Source organism: Manacus vitellinus, unplaced genomic scaffold (assembly GCF_001715985.3).
Source record: "Manacus vitellinus isolate BGI_N305 unplaced genomic scaffold, ASM171598v3 scaffold_8_pilon, whole genome shotgun sequence".
NCBI lineage: Eukaryota > Metazoa > Chordata > Aves > Passeriformes > Pipridae > Manacus > Manacus vitellinus.
In genome coordinates, this window is record NW_021940864.1 from 8,365,332 (window position 1) to 8,381,098 (window position 15,767).

General features: G+C 35.9%; 1 protein-coding gene across 1 annotated transcript in view; it reads left to right on the forward strand.

Moving 5' to 3' along the window:
* USH2A (usherin) overlaps window positions 1-15,767 on the forward strand; it is a 378,483-nt gene that overhangs the window by 236,202 nt on the left and 126,514 nt on the right. The window contains exons 38-40 of the mRNA XM_018085136.2: window positions 4,007-4,157; window positions 4,328-4,470; window positions 12,764-13,392. Coding sequence (XP_017940625.2) covers window positions 4,007-4,157; window positions 4,328-4,470; window positions 12,764-13,392 — 923 coding nt within the window. The remainder of the gene's footprint in view (window positions 1-4,006; window positions 4,158-4,327; window positions 4,471-12,763; window positions 13,393-15,767) is intronic.

The window sequence follows — 15,767 nt, forward strand, 5'->3', positions numbered from 1 at the left end:
CCAAACTCTTCTAGCTGCCTATCTAGAGATATTATGGATACAGTGGGGCAAATATATCTGATCACTGTTAAAAGCAGTGACACTTCAAAATTGGTGTGAGTTTGCACCAATTTAATAGATATGTAATCGAGCTCTACTGGTTTTCTTCTTCTCATGAAAGATTAATAGTGCAGATATTTTTATGACTAAATAATCTAGTATTGTCCTAGTGGTTGTTCACCTTTTTATAGTCCTACTCAGTCATCTACTTTCAGAGAATTTACATTTCAGATAAATCCTCATGATAAATATAATGAATAACTCTCAGAAAAAAATAAGCTTTCACCATGGAATAAAAATTTAAGCACAATCATTTCACACAATGCTTGCTATCCTAAAATAAACAAATACTTAAGCTGTTACTGCATATGTTGTTTAAGATAAGGAAATTGAGGCAAGAAGTTGAGGCACTTTTCAAAGGCTGCATAGCACATTACTGGCTGAGCAGGGATGGGACCTTTCTTGACCTATTTGCATGTACTTGAGTATCTGGAAAACAATGTATAATTGTCATCTTGAAACAGCTTTCAGTTTTTATTGTTTTGTGGAACTGTTTATTAATTCTTTGATTAGAATTGACATCTGATTAAATATTTTATTCTGCCTTTGTAGTCTCTTCATATACGAAGCATGACTTTCTGCCCTGCTAAGTGAGAATTTACTGGGCTAGATGTTGATTCAGTAGGTTGCAAGTGGAGTGCTTGCCCCCTGAGGGTCATATTAAAGCTCAAGGGGAGTTTTTTGAGCAACATTGCATCTTAAAGATGATATATCAAGCTGATAGATACATAGCTCTTCTGTTGCGAAATTCACAGTAGAATTATTGCTTGTTGCCAGTTATTACTTGGGTAGTAAGGAGTCTCTTGGGAATATGGATTGGATAAAAAGGGTTAAGCTGAGGGAAATGTTACACTGAAGACCTTGGTGATGAGGAGTGTTCGAAATAGTCAGAGGATGTTTTGTGTGCAAATTAGAATTACCATTTTGGGGGGTAAGTGCTCTGTAGTTTTAATGAGCAAATCGTGATTAGTTTAATAGAGTGCCTCTCTCATTATGACTCAGCAGAGACTTGACAATTTATTTGCTATACCTTCCTGCCCCCCTACCCCATTCCTTTGGAAGCATTGAGCTGAGAACACTTGCTGGTGCATAGCTGAGGACATTACCTGTGGGCTTTCAAATAAATAAATTTGCTGTATGTTCGAATGTGTTGGTTTGAAAGTAGTGGGCTTGGCTTGTTCTACAGGTCAGTCGACTTTCACAGTAGAGATTTGTCCAAATTTTCTACTCTTCCCTATGCTGTGCTTTTGTTGGTAGAAGAGATTTGAACATTTAGCAGAGATTACCTACGCCATTAAAATAACATCGACACAGTGGAATTGTTATTGACATTTAGACAGCTACATCTTTGTTTTTTGATGAACATTCCTGTATCGCTGTAATAGCCACCTCTCTACATACATAAAGATTAATCAGAGCTTTTACTTTGTAGATCTCAGAGAGCTTTACAAAGGAGGATAAGTATTATTATCTCCGTTTAACAGATTGGTAAATGAAAGACAAAGGTGAAGTGATGTGTCCTGACAGAACTGGAAATAAATTTAACGCTTCTGCCTCCTCAGTGAGTTGCTCACACTGTCTCCTCAGTAACAATGTGAACTTTGGCTTCCTGGCCAAATTACAGGTCAGCTAATTAGATTCATTTTTAGATGTAGCTTTTTTTCCTGTGTAGAATTTCTGGTGCATTTTAAGCTGCAGACAGTTTAGTTTTAAATGAGGTAGTACCCTGCTTTGAAGGGATATTGAGTTTTCCCATTGGTGTCAGCTTATAAAAATACTTAAAAATCCTCTACTACAAGTTTTTACATTAATTGTGTCATCTTTATCATGCTGGCTCCATTTGCCTGCTAACAACTCCAGGAATCACTTTATAAAGGATGCCAAAATAATTCATGATTATCTGTGAGTATTGTCCTTTACATCCGTAAGATTTAAAACCTCTTATTGTACAACTTAAATCCAACATCACTTATGTTGCTGCTAAACAGAACAATGTTAAGTGAGGTAAATCTATTTTCTCCATTTTACTGTGAGAGTGAACTTCACATACAGACACATTTGGTGTGCAGATGTTTGTTTTTGATGGCTCAGCTGGAGGAATATTGGGGGCTGTTTAAGTTAAATCAGCCATCTTCTTCCCTCCAAGTTGAGGTGCTCACAAGCTTTTGATTGGCCTTGAAGGTATTGGCAATGGATTTGCAGACCATGAATTACCTTAGTCTCAGAGATCCTCTGGATTTGGGAACAGGAGGATTTTCAGGTTTCCTTGGGATTTACTGGAGCCTTATTGCCTAGGTCTAGTAACAGCAGCAGGAGGGAACATTCAAAGGCAGCCAGGCTGGCTCAAGTCCCCAGATTATATGTTTTCTTTTTCACAGAGACAGACAGGAGCATAAGGGAGTGATGGAAGCTGGAGATTCTGTTCCACTTCATCGTGTCCTGAAAAAACACAGGAGGGCTGCAGAGCTAGGGGCAAATTCTCAGAAGTAAAATACCTTGTCATAACACCAGTATTCCAGTCTTTAGTAAAAATTTTGTATGAGAACTAGCAGACCTTGAACTTAAAGTAAAGGGAATAAATATCTAGATTGGAGCAGGGTATGTCTTGTGCATTTCTACATAATACAATGTAGAACTGGAACTGAAAAATTTTACTTAGGTATAACTATGTATAATCAGAGTAAAAATGTCGGATCCTAGTTCACATATCTCTGTATGTATATATCAGTATAAATAAAAAATTATTATAAAAGACTGATGACTCTCCTTTTTGGAGTCAGTGCATCCTTTCACCTGTTTCAGGGAGAGAATGATTCAGACCATGCATCACAAAGTCTCTTTCTTTCCTCCTAGTAACCAACTCATATACAAGTGGTAAATGAAAATCATAAAACTTATTGTAAGTTTACTGTTGCTCATCTTAAAACTTCCAACTAACGCCCTGAGGCTTACAACTACACTTAAAGTTACAAATCTGTGAGACTGGTTTTTTTTCCAATATAGAGAAGAAGAAAATAACAGCAACTAAAAACATTTCTGTTGGAAAGACCAAAGGAGAAAAGCAAATAGTAACTACTGGACCATGAAAAGCAAAACTATTATACAAGAGTTTAAATTACAAAGACAGTAACTTTCCAGTATTATAACTCTCTGGAAAAAAGCTACAGAGCTATGGCTACAGCTTTACATTATATATAAAGTTCCAGATGTGTTTATATGCAGAAAGTTCCTTCAACAGATTGATTTCCTCTAAAGAAAAAAAAAAAAAGCCATAAACTCACAGGTGCAAATTGGCATAGTTCTTTTTACTGCATGCAGTTAAAGGTCATTGGTGGTATCATTACTGACATGTTTTGATCTGCAGTTCCTTGGACTTCATAAAAATTAATTTCCTTAACAAAACAGTGGACTAGAGTCTGAGATTTCAGTGAATCTATTTTGATTTCTACCCAAAGACATTCTTTGCTTAAAATTTCTTCTGTTTTCTTTTAAATTATTATTCATTCATAATGGTAAGAAGGTATCTGAATGATAAAAATTCTGATCAGTTTTACTCTTGCTCGGTAGCATTTCTGTGGGCATTTTCTTAGCTTCTCGGGGTGGCAGAGCTGGGCACAAGGAGAAGTAGATAATATTTGAACAGGTGGTAGAAAATATGTTGCTTCTGAATTACTTTTGGTGTTTGGAGGTTTGCTTTTAGCAAAATGATATTCACATAACTGTGTTGGAAAGAAGAAAATTAAGAAATACCATTGTTCAGTAGTGAAAATGTTAAACTAAATGGACCATGTCAACATTACTTTTGATCCTGAGGAACAGTTTTTCCAGTATATGGAGCATTTTGTTTCCACGCGGCATATGTTCTCCATGGTTTTCTCTGCTCTAATTCATCCATGTTTTTCAACAGCTCCAGATGGCGTGATGCCTCCAAGGCTTTCATCTGCCACCCCGACCAGTCTTCAGGTTGTCTGGTCTACACCAGTTCGCAACAACGCCCCAGGCACGCCCAGCTACCAACTCCAGATGCGGCGGAGGAATTCTGCTGGTGACATTTTAGAGTACGCAGACCATAGCGAGACCACCGTCAAGTGCTCAGCAAGAGAAGTCCTGTTATCTTAAATGTGGCTCACCTTTAGGGTGGCTGGTTTTGTTACAAGATGTAATGTTTTAGTCTTTCTTTAAGTGCTGAGATGCTTTATGATGTAACTCGCGCTGTTTTTCTTTGCAGTTTGCTTCCCACCCCTACTGCTTCTTTACAACACAGGGTTGGAGACCTTCAGCCATACACTGAGTATGAGATGAGAGTGGTTGCCTCAAATGGTTATGGCAATGCTTATAGCAACTGGACTTCAATGACTACAGCAGAGGACAGTAAGGATCTTATTTAACTCCCTTTAGCAGAAAATATAAATAACGGTTCAGCTGCCATTGTACGTAATTTCTATAAGTTATCTAGCTTTTTCAGTTAAATAGCAATCCTATATTTCCTTCTGTAATACTAACTTGCAGGAATGACTCCTAAGAGATCAAGTATCTCTTGTCTTACATTTTCATTAAAAAAATGAATATTTACATGTATATTTTGTGAAGCAGTATCTTATTTCTGTGTATAGTATCCCTCTGTCTGTATATAGTTCACATACGGTTAGTTTAGGATACACTGGTAAGTACAGCTTTGTAAATGGCATTCCTTTATATTCAGGGACTTGATTCTGATTTTAGTCATATCAGAGAAAATAAGTTGAAGTTAATAGTATATGACTGTTGCCTTATCTCTGTGTTGAGAATACTTAAGCTGTACCACAGCTGAACAGAACTTTTCATTCCCAGTGATCTTTGTTAATTCAAAATAGTGATCTACTGGACAAACTGGGTTTGTCATTGTTAATCCCATCACTTTCCTTGTTAATAGTTCTACATACTGCAGACTCACTCCACATAATTTGTTCAACAGTCCCTTGACTTAACAAACAGGTATCATTATATAGGTACAACCAGTTAGTTGACCGGGTAGGATTTTGTACCTGATTCAATATGTAAGCAGAAACATATGACGGATTTTGAGCTTGTTGTTCATAATACATATAGAAAACTCATAATTTCCAGATTTTTTAAAGAAGCTGAGCCATTTTCTCCTACAAGCAGGATATCTAATATCACGTTTTTGGGAAAAATCTATTGGTTTCAAATATATTAGTAACCTTTTTTTTTTTCTAATCAGTAATGGATGACACCATTGTCCCAATTTTTAGAGAAATTAAGTATTTTCTAAAGAGATTTTTCCTGTTATATCTTGTTAAATAAGAAATTAAGTAATTCTGAACAGGAAAAGGCAGGGAGGGTGGGGAGTGTTTCATTGCCTTCTCAGCCTTCACACCCCACCTTGTGGACTTAACGCTACTTAATACTGATATGAGATCTGCATTTCAGACTGTAAATTCAACCTGATGCTTATATGCAATTGTTGTAGTAAATATTCAATGCTGGTGACTCCATTTTAGTCCCTTCTCTAAATAGATAGCTGTCAATCTTGAGAAAACACTCTGAAGAAAATATGTGTGTTCCCACAGTTGTAAAACATTTTTTCTTTGAAGCTGAACAAATGATTCACAATGGAAAGTTATCTGATAAATTAATTTAAGCTCCAAAGGTATAAATAATTCTATAAGCACGCTACCTGTAACTAATTACCTAATAAGTGTAAGTTCTGAACTTGGTCTTTAGACACTGGAGCTGTCTTATCTACCTGTAGATCAGAAATCTTTTCTGAGATTTAGTTATTTCATTGTCATTGTTAACAAAAGTGGATAGAATATTATTGAACTTGTCTACATTCATAGACTAAATGCAACCAGTCTCCTATGACTATTTTGATCAAATTGCCATGATTGTTTAGCTCTGGTCTGATGGTTCATAGTGTTGTTTCTTAGATAGAAGGAGCACAGAAGTACATTTATAAGGCATCACTTGTTAGCAATATAAAAATTATTTTTGTGCAAAGTAGTAGGTTTAGAATTTTAAAATTCTCTTTTGAGGAGTTTGAGATAGGGCAGAAAACCTACACCAGAGATGCATTCCTATATAGTCTTTTTGAACATGTAGGTCACCTGCTGTATAGAACTTGGATGCTCTTTGTGCACCAGCATGAAGTGCTACCTTTGCAAAACCTGGCTGCAAATATGCCTTAAGTGAGTATGGAAGGTAGATGTTGCCAAAGGAAACTTAAGAACAAGAAAATGAAAATATAATGATTTTTCCAGTGTTTATGCAATTGAAATATTTTGAGACTGACAAACAACTCACCTTTTCTGCTATGATGCTTCATCTTGTTTCTTAGCTTAAAACAAAGGTCTGTGGTTCAGTTATAAACTCCATGTCTCCAAGGGGAAAATTATTTTCCTTAAATTGTCCTCTTCCATTTGCATCAATATTGCTAAAGAATATATACTGCTGTATCCCCAGTATCCAACAACCCTTGTAATTTAAAAAAAACGGAACCACCCAACTTTCAGTGGTGACAGAGGTCTTTGTTTTTTGGTGTTATTGTGGAGGGCTGCCATCTGTAAAAGGATATTCAGCTCAATTGCTTAAATTGAATGATTGTCATTGGGTCTAAGCAGTATTTTGTCAAGGTTTCAACATGTTTCTTGTAAAACTGCCTATACTGACAGTTTGTTGCAGAAGTACACAATAGCTGGCCCTACTCACCAGTAGGCTTTAACTGTTTAAAGTACAATTTAACGGTAGAAATTTCCCATATTTCTTACTCTGTTGAAATATATGTGTGTACACACGTTCTTACTGAATTTTATTCAGTGAATATATGCCTTTTTTTGTTTTACCAAGGCATAAAGTATCTATAGGAATAAAATATAAGCATGTGTGCATGTCTATGTGCACATACACTTGACAGCAATAGATGTAAATCAACACACCCACTTTTAAAGTCAATAGTTCTAGTAATACAAGATGATTTCATAATGTATCTGTGTATTATATTTTATTTATCATAAATACCTAGTAAAATAGGAGGATATTAGGAATGATAAAAGAAAAATTAGCAAATGCTGCCATAAAAATCTCTTGTTTCTGACAATGAAATGCCTTAATATTGAGATTAGTAGGTTTGGGGTATTTTTTAATGCAAGAAAAAATGTAAATTATTTTAAAATACTTCCATTTACATGATAGCGACACTAGTAACTGATTCCATGCATTTTTTTAAGTCTAAACCTGCTCATGGCAGATAACAATAATATACATACCTCTGAATATTTTAAAACCTGCTAAACATGCATTAATAAAAGATGTTTGTTCCAGTGATCTTGGTCAGTATGGCATCAGACTATTCACTGAGAGAGTATCTACAAATAGAAACAGTTGATGAAGTTTCTGGATTAGAGCTTACTTTCAGTAACTTGAATGTAAATTTAAGATAGCTCTCTTGCAATCAATGTGATGACCACTGAACTGAGAGGTCAGTATGTACTGTTGAACTGAGAGCAGAATTTCTTCCATTGCATTCAGAAATAAAATGAAATCTTCTAGATATAAAAAAGAAGATACCAGTTAGGTTTTCCCTTTAGATATGGCAAGTCTTTGAACTATCTCAGAGGGGAGTTGCAAAGGTGTTGGTTATAGTTACCTAAAGCTGGCCCAATGGCAGTACCTGTGTTCTTACAGTGTAGATTTAAGACTCACAAAATTATCTTGGCTGGGAGCAATCCACATGATGTGATTTTTGATCAGAGGGATAGCTCCCAAATGAGAGAGGTGTTTTTTTATAGTGCTTGAGAAAATCTGTCTTGGTTTGGACAAGTTTTTAGTTAGCAAAATCATCTACTTTAAAGAAAAGTTGCCTGTTACTTTATTTGCTTTTGAATGTCCCAAAACCTGTCTGCAGCCCAATGAGTTCCATAGAGCAGGACATCTCAGTCACCAGCATGTTCTCTGTATTGGCTACATTTCAGTTCCCTGAGTCAGTGTACAACTCCAATATGGAGAGCTCTTAAAAAAGTCCTTTTAAATGCACCTGGCTTGCACTAGCTGAAAGTGAAGATTTTGTGAGTTGCCTAGCAGGCAGTCTAATTTTTTACTTTTTATTTCTTACATAAGTGAGTGCAAGTCCATCTCTTTTATACATAAAGAAGTTATAGAGCAGCCCAGTGTTTATTTACAGTAAGTAATGTCAAAAGTACACAGTAGTCACTGGAAATCATTGCATTTTGAAGTTGCTAGAGAAAAAAAGAACAATTGAGAAAAAAACAAAAAAAAAAAGTAATAGCTCCTGCAATGTATCAGCTGAATGTATCAGCTGAGCTATTTCTTGTCAAATCTGGGAAGCATTATTCCTGTCATATAGAGTGCTATGGTGTACTCCTCTGGCATGCTTACCACAAAGCTTTGGTTCCAGGATGAAGAGCACTACTCTCTTAAAGGTTCCTGAGGTAGAAAATAGGGATAGCCAATGCAGAACAAGAGGATAAGTGGTGCAGTTCACAACCTTTGGAAGCATTTGCTTTTTTTGGTGATTATATTTGCTGTCTGAGAAGACAAGTCTCCTATTTTAGCTATATAAGTTGGGACCAAATAATTTAGGTATATAAACTAATCCACAAATAGTTGATCTGAATGTGGTCACTTCTGCTCAAGAAAAATAAATGGAAACGGAAGCAAGAGAAGATGAAACCCGATGAGGTGATAAAGGGAAGAGAAATTCATGTGAAATACGTGACAGGGTGAATAGCGAGAGGACAGAACAAATTAAGCTGATTGAGTAGTGTGGCACATATGATAAGATGATCCTATAATAAGTAGTACTAACTGCCCATACATGCCTACAAGTTAGGAATTAGAAGTTTCTTAACGGGTAGAACTGAAGTTGTGGAGCCAATGGAACATTTGGAGCAGTAGAGGGCAAAAAGTCTGAATACTCTGAAGACAGTTCTTAATACATATCTGAAGGGGTTCATATGGACTGCGTGTCATTGCATGAACAGCTTAATGACTTTTGAGTTCTGTGATCTGATGTGATAAAAGATTTCTGTGGTCCCTTGTGCCGAGAGCTACACAATTTGGATTTTCAGTAGTATATAAAAGACACCACAGTTTGTTAGTATGTATAATTTCATTGTCCATGTTCCTGAAAAGAGTAAATGATTCCAGAATAAAAGGCGCAGAATTTTGATTCTGCTTAGTGAGAGAGTTTGCCAGCAAATCAGGTATTTCTCATTAGCTGTAAAGGGCAGTAGTCCAGGTACACATCTTAGTATATGTCTTATTAAATGTAAGTGTATATTCCCCCAAAGCTCCTTGCTTCCCAAAACTCACAGCAAGTAAACAAATGTGTGGTTCTAGTCATGGAGTTAAAAAATATTAATGACGGGTTTGTGCCTTCATTTTAAGTTGAGTCTGAACTTTTGAAGCAGATGACCCAAATAGCCTGCCATAAAAGATAATTTCATTTGCCAAAATGAAACTACCTTCTAGTATTAATACTGTAATGAAATGGTTTGAAATATGAACTAAGACACTTAAGGAAAAAGATGCCCACTGTTCCCATGTTTAGTAGTTAGTTTTATAAACAATTATGTCCATGTAAAAAGCTTTATGATTTTATTTTCATCATTGACAGGCTGAGCTGTGTAGCTGTCATACTTTGCAGTCTTCCCTCCAGTGACAACCACATTGACAACATGTTATACTCCACATTGATTTTACAGTTAAGGAGCTGATTGTGATATATAGGGATTTTAAGAATTCAGCTGAGAGGCTGACTTTTGCCTTTTATCATTCCATTAAAATTTTATAACCATCTTTTTCATGTCATTTCATCCATGAATTCTTACTTTAGAAAGTGATAGCTGCTGCTGTGAGCATAACTTTTTTCATGTTCAGAGCTTTTTATTGTATTAGCAAACTATCCCAATTATAGTTAATACTCATGTTTTACATAATTGTGGTGACCCTTTCAACCAAGGAGTATCGTACTAGTTGATTTGTATATAGAATTAGATGATTCTGCTTGCCATTTAAAAAGAAGCTGCACCAAATGAGTGTTGGGGACCAGGATTTAATGCTTTCCCATCCAGTGGGGCCAATTAAGCATCTCTCAAACGTCTTGTTTGAACTCAGAAAGTCTTAAAAGTCTCTCTTTTAAAAGGGCAGTAGGGAATGTGTGGGTAGGTATGCTAGCTACCAAAATACGCTTTCTGGAGGGGAGGAGGAGGGACTAGGGGGACCCAAAGTTTAGGTTTGACAGCTCCTCCCATACATTACAAATTGTCCTTAAGGAATCAGTCTGAACTCTGTTGGAATTGAAGCTCAGGTTCAACTAATTACCATGAATGTTTCACCTGTAATGCCTGCAACTTATTCAGCAGGAGTAAAAAGGCTTACCCACTCCCTTACAGCAAACTGCTTGAATATTGGGGGGCTTTCTTTGATCAGTTTTCTTTTTTTTTTTTTTACTCCTGCAGAAACTCACAGTTTAATAACTTATTTATGAGGTATAATTAGATAAAATGCAAGTTTGTGGTTCAGTGGTATTATATTTCAGCTTCTCTCCCCATTAAAGTAGAATTTACAGCAATGTATTTTCAAGGTCTTCAGTTCCAAAAAATATTTTTCTCTTTCCTGTCCACGCCCCCAAAAATTTTTGGTTTACAGAATATATATATAATTCAGATTTACATCTCCACCTCTTCATCTTTCATTGAAGTCTAAATAATGGACTGAATTTTGTTCCAACTTATGACCTAATTGATTTTACCCAAGAGTACATGCAAATACAATTTAATTACTCTTTACACCAGATCATCTTTTGTACTTGCAAATTCAGAGATCTAAATTAATCCTAGAGTGCACAAGCATTAAATACAGAACTCTGTCCTTCTTATCACTGTGAGTAGAGCAGGATATGTGATCCATCTGAGCTTTATGGAGTTGCTTTGTGATGCATCATATAATGAAAGGAAAAACACTGTTACTTTTCAATTTTAAAAGCAAAAAAAAACCCCAAAAAACACTTGCTATACCAATTTTTAAGACATCAGTGGAATCTACCTCTCTTTGTATGTGAGAGAAGAACAAGGACTTCAGCTGTTATTCTAAAATATAGAAGGAGTAACTTATTGTGCTGAATTTATTTGGTTCCTTTTTCCCCCCCCCTCTCTTTTTTCACTTAAAAATTATCAGGAATTATTTGACTTCTTGTGAAATAAATTATTTTTCCTATAATGTTCCCTGTGGTTTGGACACCAGGAATTAAATGATAGTGTTGTTGACTACTATGGAATTCAGCATATACTGTGTTGTGTGTCCTGAAGTCTTGGCACACCCACAATTACTAATGAATTTTAAATTTTTGAACCCTTAGCATTTGAAACTTAGCCCCCTCCCTTTGCCCCCCGCCCCAAATCCCAAACCTAAAGCTATTTTAAACAATTACTAAACCCAAGTATATATTTTTTTAAGATTTCAGTAAAATGTAATGTTCATAGAAAAATCTCATAAATGTCAAAATTGCTATGGGCACAATAGAGGGAATATAGTATTTTCTTGATCTGCTGTAGCAATTTATAGATTTCAGGATGTGGTTTATAAGAATGCTAAATGTTCTGGAATTACAGCTGTTACTGATCAGTGATTGAGCCAGATTTGTGTTATTGCACCATGTTCTTGCTTGTACCTAGAGAGCAGTAAAGCCTCAATATAATAAAAAGCACCTGCATTTTAAATGAAATTTCAATTGAAAAACTTAACAGCCCTTCAAATTGCAGAATTTAACGCAGCCCAGTAAAGCTTAAATAACACTTTGCCTCCACAGGCTGAGGGTTTTGCATTCAAGGTGACTTGATTGTGTCGCATGGTGAAATTATTTACAATTAAGGAATTTCTCTGGAGGGCTGCAGAGTATTTGCTGTTCCACAACACCTATGCAGGCATATGGTCGGTCTTTTTCAGTATTCATGGAAGCTCCTGAACCTTTATGATAATTGAATCAGTTAGAGTGCTGAGTGGAGCAAGCATAAAACCTGTTAACCTAAAGGTCAGATCTGTGCATTGTTTATTTATCAGTAGGTGAAAGAGCTAAATCGGCAGCTTCTGTCACAGTCAAAGTAAAAAATCACCTATAATATTAACAGGGAGTAGATAAATTGCAAAAAATGGATTAGAATTATAAACAGAATGAAGTAAAATATTGAATATATAATGAGAGATGCAGTAGGGGCTTACTGAGCTGTAAAATACACAGCTTTGTTATGCCTGTGCTGTTGGTTGCAATTAGTATCTAGTGCTCTAGAAAAACATCAACAAAAGCTAGAACGGCAAGTATATATTGATACCAAGCTGTACTTTTTCTCCACATGCTAACAGCATTGATAGGGCATTTTTGAGACACAGGACAAAAAGGGACATAGAGGAGGAGGGAGGAAGGTTGGGGGGAGGGAGGATGAGCAGCTTGCCTTTGAGAAGAGAGCTATATTCATCCCGTGACTATCTGGGCCTACGTTTTCCAAAGAAATAACCTGTTCAGTAGATCTGAATTTCGTCATTTTGAGCCTCATTTGATGAGTACTTTGCGCTGATGCTGATTTTACAAATCACAGTCTATTAGTAATTTTTCTTTCCTTTTTTTCCCCCCCTTTTTTTTCTGTTACAGAACCCGGACCTTTAGATCCACCACTTCTGCTGAATGTTACAGCAAGGGCAGCAAGCATCATCTGGCAGCATCCTTTAAAGCCAAATGGCTTTATCACTCATTATAATATTTACCAAAATGGCAAACTGCATGCCACAGTGCTAGGAACTAGCTCTAACTGCACTGTAGAAGACTTGCATCCTTACACTGTCTATGGGTTTCAGGTAGAAGGATGCACTTCTAAAGGATGCTCTCTTTCACCTGCAACCCCAGAAATACAGACTCTTCCAGATGCACCTGAGGATATTCCTGCTCCAGAGCTCTATTCTGATACTCCGACTTCTGTGGTCATATCCTGGCAACCACCTGCTCGCTCAAATGGTGTGGTGGAAAATGTTACAATAGAAAGGAGGGTGAAAGGAACAGAACAAATATCAACTGTGGTGTCTCTCCCTTTCAGTCAGTCCACAAGCTACATTGACCAGAGCAGTGCTCTGAGCCCTTGGCAGAAATTTGAATACAGAGTGCTGATGAGCACTCTTGATGGAGGCACAAACAGCAGTGACTGGTCAGAAGTTACCACTAGACCATCAAGACCTGCTGGTGTTCAGCCACCTGATGCAGAAGCACTGGGACCATATTCAGTTCAGGTAGGAATAATTCTTGTGGCCTCATGGCTTTGACATGTTTTCCTTGTAGCAACTGTGTATTTAAGAGAGACATCTACTGGCTGAGCCAACAGACTTCATTGCTGCAGGGGTAGTTGAATAATTAGTGTCTGTCCTTTGGCTCAAAAGCATTAGATTCCTTTCTGTTTTTTTTCCTTTACACAAGCCTCTGGCATTATATTCCAGGTCATTTTCTTCCTTACACACCTGATGTATTTTCAATATTAAACTTGAATGATTACTTTTAACTTCCTAATCAGATCAAAAAATTACCTACTACCTTCTCCAAAATTTCAAGACTTCATTAAAATGCTAAGAAGTAAGAAAGATTTTTTTTTAGTGTAATTAAATCTTCTGTGTAATTATCAGATCTTTTTTAATGGCTAAGGAAGAAAAAAATTGCATTTTTGTTCTCCTGATTTACGAAAGAAGAGTCTTACAGGACTACCTAGGAAGTTTTCAATTATTCACATCGTTCTGTTGGGAATGAACTCTAGAGGACAGGATAACTACCATTGTTTTGGCTTGCATACAAACTTCATTCAAGGGAAATTAGTGTAACCAAACAAGAGGGATTTTTGTAGCTTAGAAGCCTCTTTTGTGTAAATACACACATGCTTCCATGGATTCAGTCTTGTACTAATGCCAAAAGTATTGGTACAGTAGCTTGCTCACCAGAGCACAAAACAAAGGACATTTGCATAAGATTGAAGTTCATCTGTTAGATTTATTATTTTTGGTATACAATGTATTTTCAGAAGGTAAACAGAGTGGTGTTACCAATGCAATCTGAATAGTTTGAGAGTATGAATTTCAGAGTAAACCAACACTGATTTTTTTCCTTTGTTCACGCATAATTTTAAGCTATGAAAAAAACCTAGTCACCATTAGACAAAAAAATCCTGAGCTTTTAAAATTATGTTTTAATGTCTGAGGAATTGTGTGTTATCTCTGCGTTAATAGCAAATGAGTTCAATATGAGTACAATGATTACTGTAGGAATTAATAACGATCGACCACTGGTAATTATGATGAATTGCCAGACTGCTTATTGAAGGTTTTGGTGATCTTCTTCCAGGACTCTGCCCTCTGTGCTTCTGTAGATATATCTTAATATACACCACAATTTATAGTAAAGCATTTTTCATGCATTTACCCAAAGCTGCAATGATGAATAAATAGTAGCTTTAGTTCAATAGCATGTTTACACACATGTCCACATTTTACTGCCTGAGCACACTGGCTCCAACTCCAAGCACAAAGAATAAGTCACTGCAACTTTTAAAATTTCAGTTAATGTAATAAGAGCATAATAATTTTATATCTTACCCCTCTTTTTATTTCTCCAAGTGCAGTCAACACTTGGTCCTAATTTTAAAGCCTGTGAGTTATCAGAAGTTGTACCATTCTTTACTGGATGTCTTTTCCTGAGATCAGAGGTGTATATTCAGTTGTATTTTTATTGTATTTTGCTCAGCTCCAAGATTAAGTAATCTACCAATACTAAAGGTCAGTTTGGCCATTTATTTCTTCTGAAATCTGAAGTCAGGCAATACTCTATGATAATTTAGTTTCAATATAACATTTCTTTTAAAATTTGTTTTCTTTTCTTACCGAAGAGTTCAAATGCTTCTTTTCCTTGTTCTTCCCCAGTCTGTCATTATCATTCAAAACTCTTTAAAGCCCTTTAGTGTCTATATTGTATGAACTCCTGTATGAGTAGTGGTCCTATTTTGTGTCACTGCTGCTCTTGTAATCTCAGGCTTGCTTTTTCCCACCTGGAGACAAATATTTTTTTGTTCTGTTAAGACTATTTTCCATCAAAGATCCTGAAGCCTGGATGATTTTATTTCCATGATTAATTTTTACTGTTAATTTTTATTAATTTTAAATATTTAAGTTAAAATGTTCAAAATAGTTACAGGTGGCAGCATTGAATTGAAAAAAGTGACTTATGTATATGCCTTTCCAAATTACTCTCTTCTGAGTATCTCTTCTCCTACTGAATTCTCTCTCTCAGTGTACAAAACATTAGTATTCTTTGCTCATACAGGCATAAATTCTTGTATTTATCAAGTATTTTATTTCGCATAATGTTGTTCCATTTGATATTCATCACAACTGATCGAAAGTTGGGAATACTTGGTAAAGTTCCTGTGCAGAGGGTATCCCATGGCTGGGACATCATTTCTGATTTCTAAGATTCCAAGACTTCTTAAAAATCTTAACATTTCTCTTACTTGGCCAGGTCAGCAAGATATTTATTTATTTTTTTAGCATTTATTATTCTATTTTGTTATTCTATATTATGTCTTAAAACAATTGAAAGAAAAATTGAAACAAGTTGCAGAAGAGTT